Raw genomic sequence first — 27,590 nt, 5'->3', positions numbered from 1 at the left:
GGAATCACAGCAAGGATGATTTTAGCTGAAACCTAAATGACACACACACTAGACTGTTTTGCAGAATATGGATTGATGAAACAAAGCCTGATGATTGGTAATTGGAAATCATAGCAAAAGTACCAAAGAAGGGTTATCTGAATGAACGTGGTAACTAGAGGCATTTTCCTTGTCAGTTGCAACGAAATTACTCATTATGCTTTTCTCGGTAAGCTGTAGAGACATAAAAAAGCTTAGAGATGAACAAGATGATTTTAGATATGGAAGGAGTTGCATAGATCCAATAGATTTACCGTAAGTCATTTTGCGTAGCAGAGTATGGAATTTAAAAAAACCCTTCCTGATGGCATGATAGCATCCACAGACCAATATTATGGAAGGCCTTGCATCACTATGGCTTTCCAGTTAAATATGTAAAGCTAACTGAAACCACCAATGAATGGTGTAGCTGCAAAGTTCTTAAACCTTGTCAAGTGAATTTGCCATAGATTTTTTAATGAAAAGAAGTGGTCGAAGACAGGAAGGTAAACGTTAGATGAGAAAAACGATAGAAACATGATAGACTGAGAAATCTGAGGTGGTGCTGTTTTAATGGGCAAAAAGTTCTTCTTTGGAGGGGTGGATAGAGCTGTCGCCTGGCACGCCGCTGTTGGCCCAGCGTTCGACTCTCCTACCCGGCTAATGAAGAATTAGAGGAATTTATTTCTGGTGATAGAATTCATTTCTCGTCATAGTGTGGTCCGGATCCCACAATAAGCTGTAGGTCCCGTTGCTAGGTAACCAGTTGGTTCTTAGCCACGTAAAATAAATCTAATCCTTCGGGCCAGCCCTAGGAGAGCTGTTAATCAGTTCAGTGGTCTGGTTAAACTAAGATATACTTTTTTAATCGGCAAAACATCACATTATTTACAAAGATATTTTGATATAATGCATCATACATCTAGAGATTGGACTGAAAGTAAATCTACAAGAAACAGAAGCAATGAGGATAGAATGTTATTCAATGCAGGATCTCTTGTGTTGGAACAGAGTGAAAGGCTAAAAGTAGCGAATGAAACAATGGAAATTAACTAGATTGAAATTTTCTTACAAAAATGAGACTATATATGAAAGTCAGAGCGATTTGTATTACTGTACAAACAAATTGTAGTAAGAAAATGAAATTCTATACAAAAGATTTGGCAATTTGAGAATAAAGCATCAAGAAAAATATTAGGAGTCAGATGGTAGAATGTAGTTAGAAATGATCTTGTGGGAAATAGCTGCAGTATGTAGATGAGATGATGATAATAGGGGGATGGAGATGGCTTGGACCTGTCTTTTTCACAGCCTCAGGGAGAAGTACAGTATAGGTCATCTGGGCCCCTGTGTACAGCAGAAAAGTTGAAAGACCCAGACCTTGGACGAGACTTTAAGAAGTGAGAATTGAGATTTCTGAAAGGTAAATATCGCACAGGAAAGACACGAGTGGTGGAATTTCACATTGGTGGTTTGTGTCGTGGTGTGCTAATGCATATGTAACATCTACAACTTACTGGCAACACTTCCTGTGTCTGTAACACTTCTGTCGGTTGTAAATCTGGCGAAGCCTTGAAGGCAGTTGGTTAATAGATGGAAAAGCTGTAAGCTTGGAAATTAAAAATAATTGTTAAAAATGCTCCAGTGTTTTGTTTAACCTTCAAGAGTTCAGTTCATAAATTAGAAGTTTGGAGTTTATATATATATATATATATATATATATATATATATATATATATATATATATATATATATATATATATATATATATATATATATATATAAACTTCCAAAATCCTCCCCAGCACTTCTAATTTTATGAACTGAACTCTTGAAGGGTTAAACAAAACCACTGACATTTTGTGCTATATTTTTAATTTCCAAGCTATATATATATATATATATAATATATATATATATATATAATATATATATATATATATATATATATATATATATATATATATATATATATTATATATATATATATATATATATATATATATATTATATATATATATATATTATATATATATATATATATATATATATATATATATATATATATATATATATATATATATATATATATATGGAAGTGGTAAGTTTTTGTGAAAGAAAAAATTATGCTGGAGTACGGGGATGGATGAGGTGGTCATGAAGGCGAGAGAAAAAAGGCATGCAAATAAATGGGGAAGAAGGTACAAAAGAACTTCAGGCCATTTATTCCATAATAGTACGGTAAATGCAGAAAGGTGAAGAGGCAAATGTATCTCGAAATAAAATAGAAAAATGGAGAGATGTTTCTTGAAGAGAATGCTTTTCTAGGTAAATGCAAAGAGTATTTTGAGGATTTGATAAATGGAACGGTTTAGTGAACATTTAAGAATGCTTGTGAAGTTACTATTTAAGGACGAGGAGCTGATAGGATTATAAGTGATATGCTGCAGTACATCTGTGAACCTGGGTCTGAGTGGGTGCCCAGGTAGGTAAGGAATCTTTGGATGAAGTTTTGGTTCCATATGAATAGATGAGAGGAGTTACTGTTCTTTATGTAGGGGTAAAGGCAAGAAACGACGGTAAGAATTACGGGGGGCATAACGATTTCAAGTGTACCAGGGATGATGTATGGTATTAGTTTGATTGTGAAGGAAAGACAGCTGACCGAAGGCTTGATAGGCAAAGAAAGGTACGGAATTAGAGAAGGGAGAAAGTGAGTGGATCAAGTGTTTCTGGGACAATTATGTGAGATGTTTGAAAGTAAAAGGAAATCTGTATTTGGCATACATGAACCCAAAGAAATCTTATAATTGTTTGAGGCATTACAGAGGGTGTTGAGAATAAATGGTATGAGGTTAATTGCTGAGAGCCATAAAAAGTTTTATGAAGGAAGTGAAGCATGTGCTCGAGTTTACAGGCATGAGAATGACTTGTTTGGTGTAAAATTTGTCCTGAGACAAAGGAGTATTATTTCTCCATGGCTGTTTAAATCTTGGTATGGGTGGAGTGATAAGACAAGTCAAGATGAAGGCTAGTAGATGTTGGTGAAAAATTATGGAATAAGATGGGTCTTGAGTGGAATGACAGCTGTCCAAAGATTTTACAGTGCTGAATGTTGTGGGGGAGGCGGGTGTTAGTGAAGAGAAACTGCTGATATTTGAAGAGTTTGGGTGTTTGCAAGAGGAGAAAGTTAAGAGTAAATGTGAGCCAGAGCAACATTATGAGATTAAGAAACAAAGAAGATGGTGTAGTGAATGTTAGTATGGATTGTGAGAGAACGGAAATAGTATGTTCTGATAAGTAATTGGGTGCAAATAGTATCTGTGTTCTTTGGAAAATGCATTACTGTGTGCCAGTGTTTTTTTTTATTTTAATGCAATAATATTGCTTTATACAGTGAGTGTGTGTATATGGAATACCATTGCTTATACAGTGTGAGAGAGTGTCTACGGATGCCATGGCTGGAGAATATGCAGGGATTGTTCAGCCAACTCTTTCTGGAAGTGAAGTGCGGACGTTGAATGTAAATGAAGTAAAAAGGCTGTTGAGGTCATTCTTTATGCAGAATATATGGTATAAAACTCGAAAAGGGGAGATACAAAGGAGTAGTGAAAGGTTTAATGCAGGTCAGAGGCTGAATCTGTTTTGATAAGGTTCAGGCATGTGGGAGGAATGAACGATGATAAGTTGAATAGAAGAGTATACAATTTGGAAGTGTTGGGAGGAAGGAGGAAGACAGATGACCAAGAAAGGGATGGATACGAGGCACAAAGAGGTACTGAAAAAGACAGGTCTTATGATCCAGGTAGTGGGAGAGAGTGGGTAAGGTAGCAGTGAATGTGTACTGTGTAGGGCAGTTGGACATGCTGTTAGCAAGCCTCATATCCTGATGTATGAAGTTTTGTGGGAGATTTCTGCTCAGGAGTTTCATCCATGATTCAGCAGTTTAGGTATAGAGGGAATAACTTTTTGGTGGAGGAACCCCTGCCAGGATGATTTGTTCCCTTTTTTGGAAACAGAAAATTTATATGGTGAGATTGCTCCCCCATACAGTTTTTCTTTACCCAAGTAGATGCTGGTGCCCATTTATGGCTGGGTGGACTTCTGGGTAAATGGTCTGGGAGCAAACTTGGTCCCAACATAATAACACTCAGCCATGGTGAGATACAATGTACTATATAATATATATATATATATATATATATATATATATATATATATATATATATATATATATATTATACACACACACTTTATATATATATACTGTACATGTGAGTATATATTTTATATATATACATAAAATATATAAATATAAATATACATATATATATATATATATATATATATATATATATATATATATATATACACACACACATATATATATATATATATATATATATATATATATATATATATATATATATATTTTATATATATATATATATATTATACACACATATATATATATATATATATATATATATATATATATATATATATATATATATATATATTATTATTATTATTATTCCCTCATACGCCATATTTCATGCAATAACTCAAGGGACAATGGATTAAGTAATCCAAATAAATTCAATTTAGTATGATTTACTGTAGGCAGATTCGCCTCTAAAACCTCTCTCACCATTGCCTTTGAGGGGAAAACCACTTTAGCCTCTTTCTTGTCCAAAGTGATATTGTAAATCCCTTAATTCCAGGTGCAGACCCAGTCAGAGCTGATCATCGCCCAAGGCAGGTCAGCTGGCAGGCTGAACATGTGCGTTCCGCCATCTTGAAATTGGAGCCATGCTGCCTGCATTTCCATGTGGGCAGAGTGATCACAATGCTATCTGGAAGAAAAAGGCAATAACTTTCGAGGCTATAAGGACCTTGGAGAGAGAAGCTTGCTCTTAGAATTGTATGGCGGTCACAGAGAGCAGAGCTCCGTCCCTTGCTCCAATAAACTGCCTGGTTCCAACACATGGCTGGCAGTATCCAAAAGTAACTTTGTTGTGAACTAATTCACTTGCCCTCCCTCTCGCTGGCCCTCATAAGACGAGAACTTCAGCTCCTTAAGAAAGGTAACGTACCAGGATTTAAGGTTTTTCATCAGCCATGTTCCCTATTCACCTCCGACTAAGTTCTTCCTTTTCATAGTGTGATATACCTACAGTGAGACCTGTATTGCTTTATATTTTGTGCTGTTAAATTTGCAAAGCATTTACAAGGAGTGTAATGTAAGCGTATGATGTTTGAGTCACTGGAATAGAGTTCAGTCTAGGCATCTTCTATGCAATTCCTCGATTCCTTCATTGCAGTGCTAGTTTCGGTTGAGTAACTGTAAGTGTTTCTATTGCAGGTTAGGAGTATTCAACTGTGGATCTGCATATCATCTTTTGTGCGCAGTGGTCACTACTTAGTTATGAACGCCTTTTGAAGCGACAACATTTCGTCACCCTCATAAACTAACTGCCTAAGTCATTTTTCATTGATTTTTGGATTTTGCCTAAATCCGATCTCAATATGTGTAGCGCACCTGCTGAGTATACATGCCTAAGTCAGTTGTAGAAAGTAAGTGGAATAAATTTCCCAAAAAAAGCTTTCTGCCTAAGTCTGCTCAGTGACTTAGGCATTATTATCACTATGCCTAAGTCATGATGTGACTTGGCAAAAAATAATACTGCTAAATCAATATTCTAAAGTATCCCCTTAAGAAATAATTTTCTTTTATTGAATATTTTAGCATCCCCTACCATCCACCTGATGGTGATTTATCAAACTCTGAAACTAATGTAGCTGACAAAGATGCATTTATTTTTGAAGAACATGCCCGAAGACAACATTAGAGGCACAAACGGTCACATAAAAAAATGGTAGCAGAATGTTGCGGAGAACTGAAGGGTGGAGGCAGCGTAAAGGAAAGTGGTGAAGATGTTCCACCTGCTGCAATGGGACCTACCTGCCAATCTACATTTTGTCTGAAAAGCCAATTTCCATTTGTCAATTGATAACTGAAGAACAACGAAGCCAAATCTTCCGTAAATTTTGGTCATTGAAGTCTTGGAGTGAATGTAGGTCTACATTCAAGCCTTGATCTGGAAAGAAATAAACCAGAAAAAAAATTACAAGACTCAAGGAAGGCAAGCCTCCCTATGCCTACTGTCTACAACTTCAATGGATCATCATATCAAGTCTGCAAACCACTCTTTTGTTTCAACCTTTGGGAGTCTCTGCAGAACTATCATGTCATGGTAGAGGCTAAGGAGGGTAAAGCAGACAGCATCCTCGTCAACTGACGGCCAATCAGGAGCCAGTGCATCAGGCCAGCGTGGCCCCAAAAAGTGGAAAGTGGGCTAAAGTGAGTGATTTAGATAATAAATTCCTCTGGGATTGGTTAAATGGACTGTACTGTAGTCACATTGTGCAGAACTCACCAACATATAGGGACAAAAGTTCTTGTATCCCGTGACCTTCTTAAACCTTCATCAGGAGTACAAATGGAAGCTGACAAGAAAAGGAGTAAGAGCTGTTCAAGCTCACCTACTTCACAAATAGATTCCATGAGGAAAAGTTTTCTGTCTTCATACCCCGAAAAGATCAATGCAATGTTTATTATTTATTCAAACATGCAGCATTTCTAAGAATGAGTACGACAAACATAATTAAGCTCAAGGATGAAGCCAGGAAGGAGAAGAAGATAAAGAAGTGCCAGTGCCAGTAAGTCTGTTTGGACTATGGATCTACGAGGAATCTGTACTCGTGTGCCCAAAGACAATGGCAAGTTTTCCATGTGCTATAAGACAAAGCCACAGGTGCATAACTGCACTGTGATCTTGCTTCCAGAAAGGTTACTGTTACCTCTCTGGAGAATGAAATAAGAGGTGACTTGAGAAGTGAAGTTTTTGCATGTCTGCAGTATCTTCATTCTGAAGGTACTTTCAGACACCCCAATTTACAAGCTGTAATTTGGAGTGATGGATGTGGCTGCCAGAACAGAAGCATTGCCATTGCCAACGCTTATTCTGCCTAGCTAGAAAGTATGCATCAACATCATTCAAAAATACCTGCGTTGCAGGTCACACACAGATGGAATGTGACTCCATGCTTAGTACCATTGAACGAAAAGATTGTTAATGATGACTTTACTGAAGCGTGACTATGCAGTAATCATCCAGTGTGCTAGGATCAAACCATCGCCGTACATTGTCAAACAAATGAAACACAAGACTTCATAAAGATGGATAGAGGCATGCTTCACGAGCATCAGACCTGAAAAGAGACAGGAGACCCAGTAGTTCATGATCTGCGTGGGTTGGAAGTACCAAAGCGATGGAAAAGTATAGAAGTACAAGTTTGTCATTCAACTCTCCAGTCCACCTGGGAAGACTTGCCACATAGAGTTCAAAACACTGAAATTAAGTGGATCCTGTTCCCCTCAAGGTTCCCTATTAAAAGAGAAATTTAATGACTTACAGTCATTAAAACAGTAATGCCAGCAGACTGTTACAACTGTGATTCCTTGCCTCATGAGTAATGAAATTAAACTACTGCACAGTAGGAACCTACACTATTTGGAGAATTTATCTGTTTTTTTTTTTTTATAGAAGATCTTTCTTTATTTCCAGAAAGTATAAATAAAGTTTTCAGGATGTACAAGTATTTTATATATTATTAGTTTTTTTTTTTTGAGCAATTGCATGTTCTATAATTTTGCCTAAGTCATGGTAAACACTACCATTGTAATTGCCTAAGTCAGTCTAACGTTTTCTACAGGAATATGGTCTATGAATGTTTCTATCCTTCTATCGAGAAGCTGTGTAAGGACAAATAACAATAATATAAAAAGTAAGAAAAGTGAATAGGTTTTTTTAATTTCCCAAAGTAGAAAAAAATGACTTGGGCAGTTAGTTTATGAGGGTGACGATCCCTCCAGGAAATTCCCCATCATTTGCTCTCCCCTCAATACCCCAGAATTATGCTACCATTCTTCTGCTGTGTTTTCTTTTGTAAATATAATGAATTAAGTTAAACCCCAGAGTTTATCTAATCACTCCCCTCTTCAAATAGGTCTTCATCCGTATTTTTTTGTAATTTTAGCTGTCCTCAGGGCCAGAGTCCAGATTTTTGTGGTAATTAAGGTAAACTGCATATCATCCTAGTATACCCCATTTATCTAGCAAGACCCCAGCTTTAAAATGACAAAACTGGCGACCAAATTGCCAGAGATCTCGAAATCTGAAATGTCGCAGATTGAGTCCTTACCCCTTTTGGCAACATGCAGTTATCAGCTAAATAGCCTTGCGAAGAGCAGAATGCGAGACAAGAAACGAACCTTCTTAATTAGTGTAAATTCCCATATAAGCACACAAGTGATCCATTTCCACACTAAGTATCGTGTTATGTTTATTTTTTGTTAGGTACGAACAAAATCGTGGCTGGAATAGAATTAGGAATTGTTAGAATACGTGCATGCATCCCGGTTATAGAGAAGAGAGAGTTATTAACTATTACACAAGATTTGTGTGCTATCACATGTTAGCTGCATGTTTTAAAACTAGGAAGGTAGGGAGCAACACTCGGTGAAGAGTTAATAAGGAGTAGTGCCCTTATTCCTTCATCCACGTGATAAGGACAATTTGAAAGTCCCGAAATACTAGCTAGGCACATTACAGCCATATGGGCTGACCCAGTCCAGCAATTTTCTTATCGCTGGAGATAGGATATTGCTACTCTCTCTCTCTCTCTCTCTCTCTCTCTCTCTCTCTCTCTCTCTCTCTCTCTCTCTCTCTCTCTCTCTCTCTCTCTCTCTCGTAGAGGTTAGGAATTTGCTAGGCAAAGATATCATTCTTCCTTGTTGAATAGATCACATAATTCTGTAAAAATATGTTCAGGCCACGTGAGCCGAAAATCGTGGTTAGTACTCGCATTTGTTGAAATTCCTTCTATAAAAGAAACGCACATGGTAAATTTCATTCCATTCAATTTTTCCCAGTAAACAAACCACGAGAAAAAAGGAAACATCCATTCATTCATCCCAGAAGGAGGAAAATCTTTGAGAATTTATTGGTTGACTCACGTTAAAATATGCTGCAAAGCTTTCACTACATAGGTGGCAGCTAAAGCCGAGACTGCATTGTGGCTGTTCAGCTGCGGTTTATTAGTTGTTTCTCTTCACGCGCACGTGCGGAACTGTCCCCTGCCCCATGAGAATCACTTAAGTAAACAAAATCAGGTCTCTAGAATAACATAAATATTCCTCTTTCTTTTCCCAGTACGTGACATATCGTTGGCAGAAAATTTGCCCGTGCATGGTAAACTAAGAATTTTTTGTGTGTACTCTTCATATTCTACCGAGTTTTAATATCGCGCTTTTGAAATAAGCACATTCTTTTCTTGTCGCATTTTATGCATATATTTTTTTCCCTCTCTTGGCTGAGGCCCCAGCTACATTGTTTCTCTCGCATTTAATTGTTTATATTTAGAAGTAACTGTTCCCTATTTTCCTAAAGCATTACAATTTTATAATATTTGCTGCCACGGCCAGCATAATCATTCATTCACGCATTTAACTGCGAATTTTTCAAAGTTACCGCTTCCCATTTGCCCAGAGCAATTTTCTAATATTTGCTGCGACGCCAGCATAAGCATTCATTCAAGCAGTATGACTATTTGTGTGAGCTAGTAAAAAAAAAAAAGAAAAAAATTCAAAGCATAATAAGCGGTATCCAGTTCCATGTAAGCCTGTTACTTTAATTCTGCCAGCTCTGACAGTTCTCTGCAAATCGTTATTTAAGGTTTGCATTAAACCTTGGTGCTAAAAAACCAAAGTCCATTTCGAGACTTTATATTCGTGTACTTCACACACATCCAAGTCCTTTACAGGACTGCTTGTTCCAGTTCATTAGAACAACCTTGAGTCATCTTAGACTTGGAAATCCAAGTCCATTTCAAGACTTTATATTCATGTATTATATTCTTTTATTTCACACCCATCCAAGTCCTTATGGGACTGCTTATTCCAGTTTATTAGAACAACCCTGAGTCTTCTTAGACATGCTGAATTTGTTCATTAGAACAACCATGAGTCTTATGAGACCCCAAATCACTCATTTAGCACAAGCCCTAAGTTCTCAGGAACCCAACTAACTGCATTCAACACTCACAAACCCTCGCTCCCCTGAACGCCTTAATTTCAAGCTATTGCTGGCCCAGTCCGTGCGTGGCATAAAATCCAAGTTGCGTCTTTTGAGACATTAAAATTCGTTCATCATGAACAAACATTCATATTCAGATATATTAAAATTCGTTCATCATGAAAAAACATTCTTATTCAGACATATTAAAATTCATTCATCATGAACAAACTAAGTCTTTGAGACATACTAATACCAGTTCATCACGAACAAACTTGAGTCTTTTCAGACACCCTGAAATTTTAGTCTTTTCAGAGATTGATTATGTAAAGGGTCACGCCCATAAAAGCGTTATCTCAAGATGTCTACGACATCCAGAGCCCAGCAAAATGAGAACTTCAAGTTCTACATGTCTGCTGGAAAGGACATGGAACTGCCTGAGGGAATGGGCCCAAGAGAGAGTAGATGATGCCAAGGCAGAAAGGGAGCCAGAAAGAATAGCCCAGGAGAAACGAGAAGAGGGAGAAAGAATAGCCTGGGAGAAACGAGAAGAGGCAGAACGATAGGAGAAAGAGAAAGAACAACAAGAGAAAGAGAAAGAAAGAATAGCCAAGGAGAAACAAGAAGAGGCAGAAAGAATAGCCCAGGAGAAATGAGAAGAGGCAGAACGACAGGAGAAAGAGAAAGAACAACAGGAGAAAGAGCAAGAATGAATAGCCTGGGAGAAACGAGAAGAGGCAGAACAGCAGGAGAAAGAGAAAGAACGGCAGGAGAGGGAGAAAGAAAGAGCTCATCTGCTTGTAATAGCGGCTCAAGGCATGCACAACACCCCAACACCCTCTCTACATTCACCCCTCAGCAGTGTAGACTCCCTCATAAGAAAATGGGATGAATTCGAGCCCGAAGCCTGGCTCGACCATATTCAAAAGGTCCTGATGACCTATCAGCCCTTTACTGAAGTGTCTGATCCTGGGATGGTACCCTGAAGGGAAAGGTGCCATTGCCTTCAATGCTCCCCCTCCTGAGGATCAAGGAAATCTCGCTCTTGTCCGCCAAGCCTTTATAAAAGCTTTAGAAATAACTCCTGACCGTTGGAGGAAAAGGTGGAGAATATGCCCAGAGAATGAGGCCAAACCTGGTCTGAGTGGATCTTCAAAAAGACCCAGGCCCTAAAATGATGGCTAGAGTCTCTCAAAGCCACTAGTGTGGAGGACATCCTTGAACTCTTCCAGCTCGAGGACTTCTTATTTTATGCCCCTCCAGTTCTCGCCATTCATCTAGGTGATAAGGCACTGAAGACAATGGTTGAGTGCTGTTGCTGGGCTGATACCTGGGACACCAATCATCCTCACCTTAGTTCTCATGGAAGGATATTATATCGCTCCCCGCCTGCTTTATCCAACTCTCAGCACCCTCTCAAACATGGGCAAGCCCCAAAGAAACCAGAGTGTGGATATTGCGTGAGAATAGGGCACCGCACTGAACAGTGCCATTTCAAAGCTGAGGCTCTGCCAGAAAATCCTAAGTCCTCATATGAGACAATGCCCCAACGAGCCCCATCTGGCTCTTGGACGAAAAGTAAAGGGCCTGCTCCCTCCAGTGGGGTAGTGCCAAGCAAAGATTATAGCAGGAGTTTTTGCCCCACTTGCAAAGTTTATGGGCACTCTGCCCAATGGGCAAAATGCCCTGATAAATCAAGTACACATGCCATTGCTTTGGCAGTTACAAATTCTAAAGTCTTTGGGCCCTCCAGCTGAAGTTTCCCATATATGTGGCACCTCCTCGAGGTAGCTACCCCGCATGCCAGGTCAGGGCATTTGATGACTCTGGTGCACAAATTTCCCTCATAATGAAAGACAAGGCTCCCTAGAAAGCTAACATTAACAGCTGTAAACTCATCACAATTGAGGGTATCAGTCAATTTAAAATGATGATACTTCCTACTGTTCAGTTGAGAGTCACGAGACCTCATAAATCCAAAATCTGCAACCTTGCTGTAGCAAGCTACATTCCTGGAGGTTATGACCTCCTCCTGGGACAAGCCTTGCAGTCTCTATCAAAAACACAACAATCTGGGTTTCCAAGCCCCTCAGGTTATTCATTAGGCATGAGTAATTCTCAAGAGCCTCCATTCATTCCACTGCCAGTGCCACCTGAGTACTCTGTGCAGTGGGCCCCTCCACTCAAGCAGATTTCAAAGCCCAGTCCTGTGACAGGCCCTGCCCCAGTGCCAGTGCCAAGGCACCCAATCGATCTCCCTCCCGGAGATCTCAAAATTGACTCTAAATCTCTGCCAGTGCCACTTGAGTGCACTGAGCAGTGCCAAGCTCCATCCGTCCCAAATGGCGAGCAATCTCCAAATCCTATACCAGTGCTGGCCCTGCCTTAGTCCCAGTGCCAGATCATGCCCCAGATCTCCATTTGAGCGATCCCAGTTTTGATCCCCTCTTCGCCAGGCTTTGCTGTGCTACCAGTGTCGGTAAGAGATATGGATTCTTCTGACCAAAGCAGAAGCTCACTCAAAGGTGCGGCCTTGCAACCTGTGCCTTAGCTGGTCATTGCAACCTGCGAGCCCCCCATGACCTCCAGCACATCTTCCCCCCTTTCCCAGTCCTCCGCAGACACGAGTGTGAGTAAGGATTCTGCCACACCTCAACTGGCCGATAAACTCAAGCAGCTGCAACGACTTGGGACAGGGTCTGTAAAGAATGCCTCTGCTCTGTAGCCATCAAAGAAGCCGACCCAGGTGGCACTAAGTTGTCCTCAGACTTGGTACGACCGGTTCCCCTACCGAGGAGAACCATCAACCTAAAACAGGTCCACGGAAGAAAATCATGGGCGTAGATGGCTCCAGATCACAAAAAGAGAGTTGCTGAACTCATTTAGCACTAGTGTCAACCTGGCACAGTGCCACCCCTCTATCCTAAGAGGACCTATCCAGAAGAGGGTGTCAGGTTTCTTCACCTATTTTATTTCCTTATAACTCTGTAATTTATTCTTTTCCTTCAACATTTTTCCTTTCATTATTTTGTTCAAAATTAATCATATTTAACACCTCACAAAGGCTAATAGTTTACCGTGTTCCCACTGCCGATGCAGAGTGCAATTGACAGGTATCCCAATTTTTAAGTCCTATCACTTCCCTTTGAGGCCTTTTGGGCTAAAGAATGAACCTAGCCATTTCCATAGGCTAAGGAATATAATTTTGGCATATTTAATCATCATCTGTTCACAGCAATTATTAATTACTTTTTACATGTCATCTGTTCTTTTGTTATTCTTTTGTGATGATTCTCGAGTCTCAGGCTCACAAACTGTATAAATTACACACAATGTTATACCTCATGTACGTAGATGAGTGTCACAAGGCACCTTTAAGGTCAGTGCCATGTTGTCGGTATGCCTTATCAGTGACTCCCAAAGTGAGATAATCTCTTTTATTATTGTTCTTTCCTAGTAATTGCGTACTGATACATGGCATGTACTTATAATATGTGCCCCTGGCACAAGTGTTTATAGTGCCCCGAATGGCACTGAGCCGTGGCTCTCAAGTATTGTGGCAACACCTTACAAAGCCCACGAACACTTTCGTTGCATTGCCTCCTCAAAGTATATTAACCGCATGAACTTGACTTCAGAGTTTTACTAATAAGTGCATGGAGTATTCTAAGTATAACAATGTTAACCTCACGATGTTAGGTTCAATTTTATTACCAATTAAGTAATAATCTAGCTATTTTGTATTCATTAAATGCTGCTTATTATAATTTCTTGGAAAGTAAAATTATTACTGTTGCGAGCAGCGTAATTTAATTCTGCAAATTAGAGTAAAAGTCATAAGTGATTTCTTTCTTTATAACTGACTCTGATATTTAGCAGAAATATTATGTTTTAGACTAATGTACCCCAAAGGTTGTGAAGAGAGAAATTATTGCCTGTTGCGATATCGTAACTTAAGCTATTTCAACCCGACTAATGGTGTAAAGGCCATCAAGGTGGGGGAGGTATTAAGAGTATTCCCTCATACGCCATCTTTCATGCAATAACTCAAAGGAAAAAGGACTAAGTAATCAATAAATTCAATTTAGTATGATTCACTGTAGGCAAATTCGCCTGGAAAGCCTCTCTTATCACTGGCTTTTGGGGGAGAAAACCGCTTGTATCTCTTTCTTGTCAAAAGTGCTGTTGGAAATCCCTAAATTCCAGGTGCGGATCCGACCAGAGCTAATCGTCGCCCGAGGCAGGTCAGCTGGCAGGCTGAACACGTGCGTTCTGTCATTTTGAAGTCAGAGTCATGCTGCCTGCATTTCCATGCAGGCAGAGTGATCACAATGCCAACTAGGAAGAGGAAGACGTAACTTCCGAAGCTATAAAGGGCCTTGGAGAGAGAAGCTCGCTCTTAGAATTGTACGGCGGCCATGGAGAGCAGAGCTCTGTCCCTTGCTCCATTAAACTGCCTATTTTCAACACGTGGCTGGCAGTATCCAAAAGTAACTTTTGTTGTGAACTAATTCACTTGCCCTCCCTCTTGCTGGAGAACTTCAGCTCCTAAAGGAAGGTCATGTACCAGGATTTAAGGTTTTTTGTCAGCCACGTTCCCTATTCGCCTCCAACTAAGTTGTTTCTTTTCATAGTACGATATACCTACAGTGATACCTATGTTGCTTTATATTTTGTGCTGCTAAATTTGCAAAGCATTTACGAGAAGTGTAACATAGGCATGTGATGTTCAAGACACTAGAATCAAATTCAGTCTAGGCACCTGCTATGCAATTCCTCGATTCTTTCATTACAGTGCTAGTTTTGTTTGAGTAACCATAAGTGTTTCGATTGCAGATTAGGAATATTCAACTGTGGATCTGCGTATCATCTTGTGTGCGTAGTGGTCACTACTTTGTTATCAATGCCTTTTGAAGCGGGCAACCCATTTGTATTCCCTCCAGGAAATTCCCCGTCATTTGCTCTGGCCTCATTACCCCAGAATTACACTACCATTCTTCTGATGTGTTTTCTTTCGTAAATATAAAGAATTAAGTTAAACCCCAGAGTTTATCTAATCACTCCCCTCTTGAAGTAGGCCTTCAGCCATATTTTGTTGTTTGTAATTTTAGCTGTCCTCAAGGCCAGAGTCCAGATTTTTATGATGATTAAGGTAAGTTCCGTATCATCCTATTATACCCCATTTATCCAGCAAGACCCCACCTTTAAAATTGCAACTCTATATATATATATATATATATATATATATATATATATATATATATATATATATATATATATATATATATATATATATAATGTCCTTTAATATCAATTCATCTACCTCGGAAATAATACATTTTCATATATGTTACCGAAGGAATTTTTTAGTTGATAATAAGTTTGTCGTCCGTGGGCTTGAACCAATGAAGGACAAAGAACTCAGGACTACAGTGATGCCTTAACCCACTTGTTGGCCTTGTGGGTTAAAAGGCGTCACTGTGGTCTGAGTTCTGCCCTTCGTTGGTTCAGCCCATGGGACAACAACTTATTATCAACTAAAAATTTCCTTCGGTAACATATATAAAATATATTATTTCAGTGTAAGCGAGATATTAAAGACGTTTGCAACAATGCTTGTATATGAATCACGGTGATGTGATAAAATTTCATTCATATATATATATATATATATATATATTATATATATATATATATATATATATATATATATATATATATATATATATATATATATATATATATATATATATATATATATATATATATATATATATATATATACACAGTCATACTTCGAACTTACACGAGGTTAGGTTCCAGAACCCCTCGCGCAGGGTGAATTTTCGCGTAAGTTTGGCATGGTCTCTAAAAATGCTAATAAATGCTTATTTCTAAAGTTAAACACTAATATGCCCTAATCATGCTCCCAAATTATTGAGTTAACTTTTAAATGGAATTAAAGTTACTGTAATTTCATTTAAAAGTTAGCTTAATACATTGCCCTTAAAAAAGAGAAATAAATGGTTTACATAAAAATTGAGAGTTGTAAGAGAATTTCTCTCTCTCTCCCCTTCCAACCGATCTATTTTTAGAATCATCTCAACCTCTTTTTAACAACTTTTTTTATTCTGCGTCTCTTTCTCTTTGTTCTGAAATGCTTTTTCATGAACAAACAATGTTTTATATTTTGACTAATACAACTCTTAGTTATTATGTCTCTATGTTTTAGAACGTGTTTGCAACACTAGTGCATTTAAACTTAAGTAGACGATACAGGTCAAATTAGATCAATTTAAACTATCTACTGTACAGGTAAAGATGTACAGAGAATTAATAAGGTGTAAAAATGTGTGAGCGCTAACTATGTGAGAGAGAGAGAGAGAGAGAGAGAGAGAGAACCAACACGAACGGTAAAGAATCGCCTGGTTCAAGGGTTGTCCTTACTTAAGAGAGTGAAATTATTTATCAGTTATTACGGAGACAGAGAATAACACAAGAGAGAGAGAGAGAGAGAGAGAGAGAGAGAGAGAGAGAGTTAAATACATTACCCTGAAAAAAGAAATAAATGGTTGACTTAAGAATATAGTGTGTGACTCTCCCCATTCCACCAATCTATTTTTAGAAGTCTTCTCAACCCCGTTTTACAAACTTTTTTATTCTGTCACTTTCTCTTTGTTCTGTAATGCTCTATGTCTCTATGCTTTAGAACTGCGCATTTACAGTTTGTAAACGGTACAGGTAAAAATTAGATCAATTCAAAATTATCTACTGTACAGTTAAAGACATACAGAGAAACAGTGCACTAATACATGGAGGTTGGCTAACTTCAACGAGAGAGAGAGAGATAACAGTTGTCCTTACTTAAGAGAGTGAAATTTTTTATGAATTATTACGGACAGAGAGAGAGAGAAGAATTACAAGAAAAATTTGACCACTGATTAGCAACACTCATTCTTGTCATGTTAAATGACATGTCTGACAGCTTTTGCCTTCCACCTTCTTACAAAAGATGAGGGAAGAATTTGTTTGTTCAAGATAATACAAATTTTGTATTACAGTTTTATTATTATTATTATTATTATTATTATTATTATTATTTAATTTTATTAATCTTATTAATATTTGAAAATTAGTACATATTATTACTTAAAAAGTTTATTTATCATACAAATAAACATACCTGTTTACATGTACCATAAAAATTCATCTCACTAAAAGAAAGAGAGAGAGAGAGAAATTATTACTTTTAATAATATTTAATGTTATTTAATTTACACATAAAAGCTTGAAAACTTATAAATTACATAAAAAAATTAAACAAACACTTTTGCTGGGTTTCTCAGTGTATGGAAATGTTCGCGTGTCTGTGAAAAACTCGTGTATGACCATTAGTTAGGTTCAATAAAAAATTCGTGTGTCTGTGAATTCAGTGCAACTCGAATCACGCAAGTTCAGAAGTATTACTGTATATATATATATATATATATATATATATATATATATATATATATATATATATATATATATATATATATATATTATATACAAGTATAAAAGTATGTATATCTCACCATGGCTGAGTGTTATTACGTTCGGACCAAGTTTGCTCCCAGACCAATTAACCAGAAGTCCTCCCAGCTGTAAATGGGTACCAGCATCGGCTTAGGTCAAGAAAAACTGTATGGGGGAAGGTCAAGAAAAACTGTATTGGGGAAGGAATCTCACCAAAAAAATTTTCCCTTTTCCAAAATGGGAACAAAAAAATTATCCCCTCCATACCTAAATTGCTGAATCATTTTCCCATGTCCAAAGGAGTTACACTCCATGGTCCCCCAGGGCTCCAGAATATACAGTATATAGTATATATATAATACATATATATGTATATATATATTGTGTGTGTTTTGTGTATATATGTATATATATACATATATGTATTAATGTGTGTATATATATATATATATATATATACTGTATATATATATATATATATATATATATATATATATATATATATATATATATATATATATATATATACACACACACATACATATCATACATTCATTCATTATCATTAGTAAATGTTCCTTAGAGATATCCTTGTGGTGTTGACTTCCTTTTCAGAGCTTAAATGGAGTCTGTATGGTCTCTGGGAGTCCGATTTGGTTCTACCGTGTTGTGTTGTGTTGCATAATTACATCTCCAGAGCATATATCTGTATTTAATTCTTCATTCCAGAAAAGAGCTTGAATGACATTGTATTTAAAATCCTAATTCATATATATATATATAAGTTCCTATAGCTAATTTAACATAACATGCATTTGTAAAAGATCAGTTACAAAAAGCTTTAGAAGATATTCTTACCTCCACTGGCTTTCCCATGAGGATAGGGGCATACTCGGTTTTGAGAGACCGCGGCTTGGGTTGGTCGAAGACAATTTTCCTGTCAGAGTTCACTGAGTATCTTCCCAGGACCGTTGGTGTCTGCAAAACTTCTGGAGCGTCTGAATATTTCGAAGCATGTTCTATTTGGAGAACATTTGGATCTGGAAGGGAGTATATCAGTCGATAATTGTTGTGACAACTCAGGATAGGCATAGTGCCTTGATGAACTCTTGTGCTTATGTCTGTGCCCTCAGTTTCCTCAAGTCATTCTAGTATTCCTCTTCCACTTAATCTGCACTGCCCGCAGCAAAGTCCTCATAAGTTTACCCCCACCCCTTCCCTTCTTTCAGCAGTCCACTCTGGTACTTTCTGCATCAATTTTCCATTTCTCCTGTCAAAAAGTCCCATCCACTCTCATCCTGACAGGCTCGCATAATAATGAGTAGATTCCACTCCAGTTACCACCCACTCTCATCCTGACAGGCTCGCATAATAATGAGTAGATTCCACTCCAGTTACCTCTCTTATCCTCTTGCATCGTTTACCCTTTTCACTTAATTCCTAAGATCCTTCAGAAGACTTGATTTTGATGTTCTACCAACTTCTATCCATAACAAATGAGTTGCTGTACCATTATTCGTATCCATATATTAGTAATGTCTAACCTTTAATTTAGAAAATTGCTTTTGAGTGTGTGTGCCGACACTATTATTTTGTCTTACTGGTCTCTTCGGTCCAACTGCCTAGTTTTTTTAATCCCCTCAGAATGATATTTAATGAACGTTCTTAACGTTCATATTAATTATGCTGCTGAGTAGTCCCATAAAATCTGGTAATATTCCTTAATGATCCCTATCTAATGTATTTAAAATAAGTTAACGGACCAGTATATTAGTAGTTATACCCCTCTAGTTACAACACACACACACACACACACACACACACACACACACACACACACACACACACACACACACACACACACACACAACCCTTTCCATCCCCAGGATGTACATGACCTTTAAAAACTAATCATATCACTTGACTTGTGCAAACTCTGGTACCAGACCGTCTTCTACTGGGGGAAAGATAGGCACACCACAGACACCAGAAATATCCTTTATAGTATTTGAAGTGGGGCATACAATTACAGTACTCATTATGTTCCAGCAAAAGTTTTACTGAGTAGAAAAAAAAATTTACCTTCTACACAGCAAATAATATAAATATGATGATGTTTCATTTCCACGTGAAGTGTTCCATGATATTTTGCTTCTTTATGATGCAAGGAGGCAACGATGTAAATAATTAATTCCTTGAGTTTTTAATTAACCAATGTAGCAGTATAGCAAAAGGATACTTTATCCTTTATTAACACATTTCACAGGTATCTGCCGTCTCCAGTGAGCTGGCCTTTCTAACGATGCCTTAATATCTAGGGTCACTGAAGGAATGCAAGTCAGCTGTGGTATTTGCATTTCGCTTTCACGCCTTTATTTCATTAAATGGAAGGAAAACGAATATCATTGACCAGCTAGCAGTACCAAAATGAATTTGTAGTCTGGAAACATGTCGAGTTAGCAACAGTAATAGTCACCAGCTTGGTAAGAGGGAAGGGGAAAGGCACATTCAATACTTGATGTTACCTCAAGTTACACATTCTCATTTTCAGGGTGACTGTTGCCTTGGCCCACCTGTTCTTTTGAAATTTTTAACTGCTCTGCTTTAATGGCAACTGAATTGAGATTCAGACTGTAAGGTGCAGCCATCAGTTGTAAAGTAATTATTTTTCATGTACTAGGTCATGTATACCAGCCAGGCTAAAGCTGGGAACCAGTGAGTTACCATGCTGTAGAATGTAAATAGATGGTTTTATGAAGTCTGTGGCATACAGGTAGGAATTGTGTGTAGATGTCAAATTGACATTCAGAAATGCCAATCACTAATGAACATGTAAAATGTGTGTCATTGATAACCTTGGCAGTTGAAATGCCTATGTTATCAAATGATGAATACAATCTTCCCAGTATTTTTAGATCATTTGACTCATGTCTGCCGATGAAAGAATTATCACTTGCATAACAGAGTCGGTATCTCCTACCTTTCTGATAGTGAATAAACTGGAATACGAGATAAGCAGTGTCAAACTAGTGAAACTTCTAAAACTTGATAGGGTCTTAGACTAAAAGAAAAAAAAACACTTCTATTCACTCCAAACTTACTGTTTTTTTTTTATTAAATTTTATTACTAATATTAAAAAGTGTTAACACTGATATGGTGTGCAAGCTTCTTTAGAGTAGACCCCTAGACCCCAGCTACCTAACTTACTTCTTTTTACCTTCAACAAAAAATTAAACAAAGCAACAAATTTAAATGCAGTAGAATATATGTAAACACAATAAATAACAGGAAAATCAAAGCAGAATGTCATGGCAACTCTCACCATGCATTCAGCTATTATTGTTGGTATAATTTTTTTTTCTTGTAGTTTTATATAAGTTACGTTCATATGCAACTCTTTCTGCATTCTTAAACTCATGAAATAATTTTTCTATAACTCACTCTGTTGGCTCGCTGTGGATTACTGTGACCCATTCCTGCTTGCACAAGACTTCAGTGTTTGCAGCAAAGTTCAGAAATTTGATTTTGTGCTGAGATTTCTGCTCTCATGATACTTACCGTTCATGTTTCCAGCTGCTGCGCCTCCTCCTTGATGAGCCATTCCAGGATTGTTATCTCTTCCACTTCCCTGAGAGGTACCTCCACGCCCTTGCCCCTGTAAATATTAAGCATTTAAATAAGAAGACATCCTTTCTTTGCGGCACCCACAGCCATGTGCACGGATTAAAAAAGGGAGCCCTCGCTAATCAGCTTAAATTATATTGGTTTAGTACCTGTGTGGTTTCTCTCTCTCTTTCCCTTTTCCAGCTTTCGGTGTTAAGCTCCTCGAAAAGAAACCACCAATGTTTTCTCTATAAGTAAACCTGCGCGCAGAGCCCACATCTTGTCTGGTCTCCCACAAAACAATAGAACAAATATTCCAGCACCCCTGCCAATGAGCTGAGAATCATAATAACAGCCAGACGAAGAGAATGCCAACCTGCGGGTTGTCTGGGACCTATCCTTAAGATGCCCTGACCAACGAGACACGTGATTTACCGTAGGCTTAGATGAAGAGTATTTATAATGAAGTTTGTCAGGACGGAGGAGCTATCGTGAGCAAACTGTACGACTGCCATTACCCCTCTCTCTCTCTCTCTCTCTCTCTCTCTCTCTCTCTCTCTCTCTCTCTCTCTCTCTCTCTCTCTCTCTCTCTCTCTCTCTCTCCTCTTTTTATTAAGATATTCTGTGCAGTTGGACTCTAGTCACACCCCTGCTGATAGTGAGTACCCAGTGCCCCCAGTCACAATCTTGGGCTTGGAATAATATACACTTTGAGGAAATGCCCACGACATTACTGGAAGAAGTGGAAGTCAGGTGTGCAAAGTCACAAAGATAAGTAAGAAAATAAAACGGTAGTGGCAAGGTGAATTAGAAAGGGATTATAAATAGTTTAGGTCTTGAACGGGTTGGAAAACAAATTTATCTCTTATTTGAAAAGGCGTAAAGATAATGTCGAAAGTTTCAATGGGGAAATATTTCGCAAGTGCAAGAAAAAATATTGTATCACCCATTTGTATATAAAGTATTTAAATAACAGAAGGTGCAAAATTGAATGTCAGGTGGCCACGTCACATTACAGACTGTGTCCCATGGGGTCATAAATCCCCCATGGTTTACTAATGCTCATGCATAGGCTATATATTGAGAACTGAATATCTGGTTAGGATAAAAATATATGTATCAGTGAAATTAAATTATATTTTGTGATGTTGTTAAATAGTGCTTTTTTACAGGAATAAATCTCCAGTGAATTTTTTCTTGTAAAAACTAAATAGTGAAAATGTTGAAAAACCAATGCAGGGAGGAAGGGTGCCTCATGTAAATTGGTCTTCTTTAATTGTCATACACTCAAGTTGTACCGTTTAACATTGTGTATGTTCTCTTGTACTTCATGTATGTATGATATATAGGTAGTTAAGGGAGTGCCTGGATAGGTGACTGCGTATGCGTAGACTAACTTTGATGTTCTGGACGTGAATAATATTTTTATATAAAAATTTATATTCTTTTGAAAGTTCTTTCGTATTGTTGCTTTGCTATTGAAATTATGTGCTAGTGATCACCTCTTAAGCATTGTCTTGGATTTTCCTGCTTGTGGTGATGTAAGAGAATTCCATCTTTATTTTATATATGTCTATAATAAGAGATTCATCTATCAATTTTCAGTTTACAGTCACCACCCTACTTACGAACAAGTTGCATTCCGGTCGGCCGTTTGTATATTGAATTGTTCGTAAGTTGGTTTTTAAGACTATTAGTGAATAATTGTTGTTGAAGTTAACTCAGGAGTCATAGATTATACTATTTTCACTGCATTTATAAATCGTGCAGTATTATAAAGAATTACTTTGGATGCTAGAAAGGTAAAAAGAAGAAAGTAAGATTGAGATTTATGCAGCACTCCTAATTTAGTATATTTTCCATGCTTTGAAAGTTATGAACTTGGAGAGAATTTCGCAGGAACAACGTCTGACATTGGAAGTTCAAAAAGTAAACAATGCACACCGCCATCTATCGACTAAAATACGTAATAAAATTGTTTTTCTGGAAGTGAAGGTGTTCCATCAACACAAGAGTCAGAGGGAGGTGCAGTCTTAAGCACTTTAGTGTAAACCTAGGACTTGAAAAAGATAACCTGTTTCTAGACATTGCTCCAACACATCACTTGAAATATTTTACTTCTTTTTGTGAACTACTCAGTAACAAGAAATTATGTTGGAGGCCTGTCTATGGGTAAGTAAGAATGCCACTGACCACACCGTCTGTGTCAGCCAAAAAATTAAAATTATAGGTTGAAAATTCAGCTTGTCAAATTAACCAGAGATGAGTATTCAGGGTGCAAATAAGAAATCCTGCTTTATAGAAGAGACAACACAGACGTTGTGACAAACAGACGAGTTAATACAAATTTGTTATCACTTGAAGATACCATTCCCACCAGAGCTAACCACAGAAGTCTTAGGGAGAAATTTAATTTTAGAGTATGGAGAAGCTCCAGCATTTAATGGTACAAACACAACCTGAGTGACATTCGTGACTTTGATGTCCATGGATGGATAGACTTATCTACAGGTTACCCACCAGCATTCCAAAAGTCAAGGCAGAAGAATTATAGTCAAGATCCAATGTAGAGTGTGAGGCTAGTGCTACAATGGATGGGCCCAGATGGAAGTAGCACGGCTCATATTGCAAATGCCAAAGTCTCCACTGAGAATTACTCTCAGTACCAGGTACGATGAGGACTGATCCAAGGTATTTTTCTCTGCCCTCGAAAAGTTAATGGAATGTCATTAGGTGCTGCTTAACTGTAACTGGACATCTGACTGATTGAGCCCTAGATATACAGTATAAGTCTGTCTTCTAATAATATTTGTAACTGTGACTTAGCGAAGGCACTTGTCTTCAGACCTGTGAACTATGTCCTGAAGCATACACATGGCACTTCAGACACCTAAGAGGCAAGACACTCGTCAAAGTGTAGAGGAAGCTAGAACTTGCCTTCAAGAGATGGCTGGATGTAGCACTTCATGAGAAGACCCATGCAAATATGAGAGCTCGTCTTGAAGAAATTCCAGTTGTTGTTGGAGCCAGAGATTCACCATTATGTAAAAGGAAAGAAATCCAGGGTGTCAGAGCCACAGCTATCATGGCCGGTGAGCAAGGGTTGACCCAGAGGGTATGTACTTAAAGGGGTGCCTGCAAGTTACAGCAATCGCTTCCTCCACAAGATTCCCCAGAGAGAGCACCCAGAACCTACAGGAGCATTAGGGTTACTCCTTTCCACAAAAACTCAAGCAGCACCTCTGCCACTGATAACGTCATCAAGAGTTACCACACCACACAGGAGCGCAGCCACAATGGCTGCCCTGGAAGGACGTAAGACATGTCCCCACTGTCACAATATGGGGCAGGACATTACCCAATACTGGTATGAAGGCAGGTTTCAAGGTGCTGGAAGACCCATGGTCACTCAGGCCAAAAGTCATTTCCCAAGGAGGTAATCAACTGAGTGATCAGGCAGTTAACCAGTATGGGAGGAAATTGAAAGAACCACAAAGAGTTAAGGTGTTGAGACATCATGCACAGGCCAAAGGGCTGATTGTCAGGTATGCAGACAAAATGTCGACATACTAAATGTCGACAACCAAAATGTCAGTGGTCATAATGTCGACACTGTTTACATATCAATGCACTAAATGTCGATAGACAAAATGTTGATGGTATGCAGACAAAATGTCGACAGACTAAATGTCGACAACCAAAATGTCGACGGTCGTAATGTCAACACTGTTTAAATATCAATGGACTAAATGTCAATAGACAAAATGTCGACGGTCGTTACTTTTTACATGCCAGTGTACCAAAGATATTAAAATTATGTAAAAATTTGCTGTAAATTTTGCACAATTTGCTAGTTTTCATAATAGGCTTTATAAATGTAAAATCATTCAAATGAAATTCTGAGAAAAGGACCCTTACAAAGTTTAAATAACTACAATTGTTACAAAGTTTAAATGACAAGAAGTCTGCGTTTATCCCAGTTAACGGCCCAAACAATTTGTTACTTTTACTTATTTCAAGCAGTACGTTCACAGCTTATTTCATCCTTTTCTTAGAAGTGGAGTTAATGAAAACCAACGAGGGAGGCAAGAAGCTTGTGCACGAAGGCTACATTTACGTTGTTGATAAAGAAAAAGAAGAAAAACCCTACTGGAGAGTCTGCAGTGGAAGGCTAATTAGCAATGGTGAAGTAATATCATCTTTAACGCAAGAGCACTGCCATCCTCCAGATTTAACGCGAAAAGAAGTGCTCAAGATCAAAGAAGAGTTGAAATGAAATACTGGAAAGACGGAAGAAATGACTTCCTCAACAGTAAGCAAATGTACGGAAAATATTCCTTTGAAAGTATCTGGAGCTAATTCGCTAATCATTGTGCTGAATGACCTATTGGGTCCCAGTGCTTGGCCTAAGGCCTAGACCTGGTATTTTATTCTAATCCTTCGGGCCAGCCCTATAAGAGCTGAAAATCAGCTCAGTGGTGTGGTTAAACTACTTTAATACTACTACCAAACAGGTAAAAAATGCGCCGAAGTTTCTTCGGCGCAATCAAGTCTTCTGTACAAACGCTACAACATGTAATGAAGGTCACCGAAAACAGATGTATCTTTCGGTCGTCTCGGTATACTGCTGTATGACGCGCGGCGGCGCGGCCCATGAAACTTTAACCACCGCCCGGTTGGTGGCCTATCCTATATCGTTGCCAGAAGCACGATTACGGCTAACTTTAACCTTAAATAACATAAAAAACTACTGAGGCTAGAGGGCTGCAATTTGGTAATTTTGATGTTTGGAAGGTGGTTGATCAACATAGCAATTTGCAGCCCTCTTTCCTCAGTAGTGTTTAGGATCTGAGGGCGGGCAGAAAAAAGTGCGGGCGGACAGACAAAGCCGGTACAATAGTTTTCTTTTACAGAAAACTAAAAGAAGTTGGCTTTGTGATGACACCTTCGATTGTGCTTTGACAGGAAAACAGCTTTACACAGTATACACCATGATACAAGGAAACAAGACTCTTCCTCTTATGTATTGGTGTTACATCTCTCAAAAATGAGAATACATATGACATAATATTCAGCTGGCTTAAATGTCATCCCTTGCATCCAGCTTCAGTATCACTAAACTTGAACTTTTAGCCGCCAATAGCGTGAAAAAGTGTGTCTCAGATGTTGAAGTCTGTGGATGTTTTTTTCAATTTGGACAGTGCCTCTGGCGAAAGGTACAAGGATTGCGTTTGCAGTATTGGTACTCAGATGCGGAAAATGCAATTATCATAAAAAAAACTTCGAGCACTTGCATATGTGCCACCAGACGACGTATATATGACTGTTTTGACACTTTGCCATCATCTCTTGACGAAGAAATGAATAATATTTTAGATGGAGGTCTACAATACTTTTTGTGACGACGTGGTTGAGCGTTTTTTCAGCGTGGAAGGAGGCGGCGGCCAAAGATTGAAGTTAACTTATGGTCTTGTTATGAGAGAACAGTAAATGATTTACCAAGAACAAACAGCATGCGTGAGGGCTGGGAAAATGCTTTCAAGAACAGGATGATGATTATCCGTCCAACAGAAGAAAATCATCTTCGAAAACTCCGTTCAGAACAAGCAAGTACGGAGATGACATTAGAGCAAGTGTTTCAAAGAAAGGGTATTGGGAGAAAGAACAAGAAATATACTGAAGTAAACGCCAGGTCGAAAAGCATTGTTGAAGGCTTTATATAACCTTGGAAATGTACTTGAATTTTTGCGCGCAATAACACGCAATTTACAGCGTTGTATGGTTATTCCAGTATTGGATCTTTCATTCACTTTTAGAATTCTTATGTTGCTTTAAATAAATATTCATATTACACTTTACTATTTTTGTAAAGTTTTATTCCCCTTTTGCTTTTCTTTGCAGCTTAAGGTACTTGGTTTGATGATATGTAAAAAGTAACGACCGTCGACATTTTGTCTGTCGACATTTAGTCCACTGATATTTAAGCAGTGTCGACATTATGACCGTCGACATTTAGTCCGTCGACATTTAGTTCTGTCGACATTCTGACCCGCCACCGATTGTCATGGCAAATGAGGCAGTGATAAGGCAAGAGTCTATCATGCATGAGGGATGTTTGTCATAGAGGACTTGGGTACAAAGCCTGCTGGATTATGATTCACAGTGACACTGTGGCTGAACAGACTCCTCAATGAGCAATCCTCCCCTTTAGTGAGGCTTCACATCGTGGTAAAACTGTATGTGCGAGGTACACTGGGGTAAGAGACGAATTACCCAGCACAAGATTTGACTTGACTCCAAGTTACAATCAGACA

The 27,590-nt window shown here is 38.1% G+C and overlaps 2 protein-coding genes across 5 annotated transcripts in view; one reads left to right on the top strand and one right to left on the bottom strand.

The window, feature by feature from the left end:
* Positions 1-27,590, top strand: part of LOC136836086 (vacuolar protein sorting-associated protein 26C) — a 340,756-nt gene that overhangs the window by 141,648 nt on the left and 171,518 nt on the right. The window lies entirely within an intron of this gene.
* LOC136836111 (uncharacterized) overlaps positions 1-27,590 on the bottom strand; it is a 169,609-nt gene that overhangs the window by 68,451 nt on the left and 73,568 nt on the right. Inside the window, exons 11-12 of the mRNA XM_067100102.1 lie at positions 21,232-21,328; positions 18,531-18,712 (exon numbers count right to left, since the gene is read on the bottom strand). Of these exons, the coding sequence (XP_066956203.1) occupies positions 18,531-18,712; positions 21,232-21,328 (279 nt within the window). The remainder of the gene's footprint in view (positions 1-18,530; positions 18,713-21,231; positions 21,329-27,590) is intronic.

The sequence above is a fragment of the Macrobrachium rosenbergii genome, chromosome 56 (genome assembly GCF_040412425.1).
Source record: "Macrobrachium rosenbergii isolate ZJJX-2024 chromosome 56, ASM4041242v1, whole genome shotgun sequence".
Taxonomy (NCBI): Eukaryota; Metazoa; Arthropoda; class Malacostraca; order Decapoda; family Palaemonidae; genus Macrobrachium; species Macrobrachium rosenbergii.
This window is presented reverse-complemented; position numbering and strand designations above follow the sequence as displayed.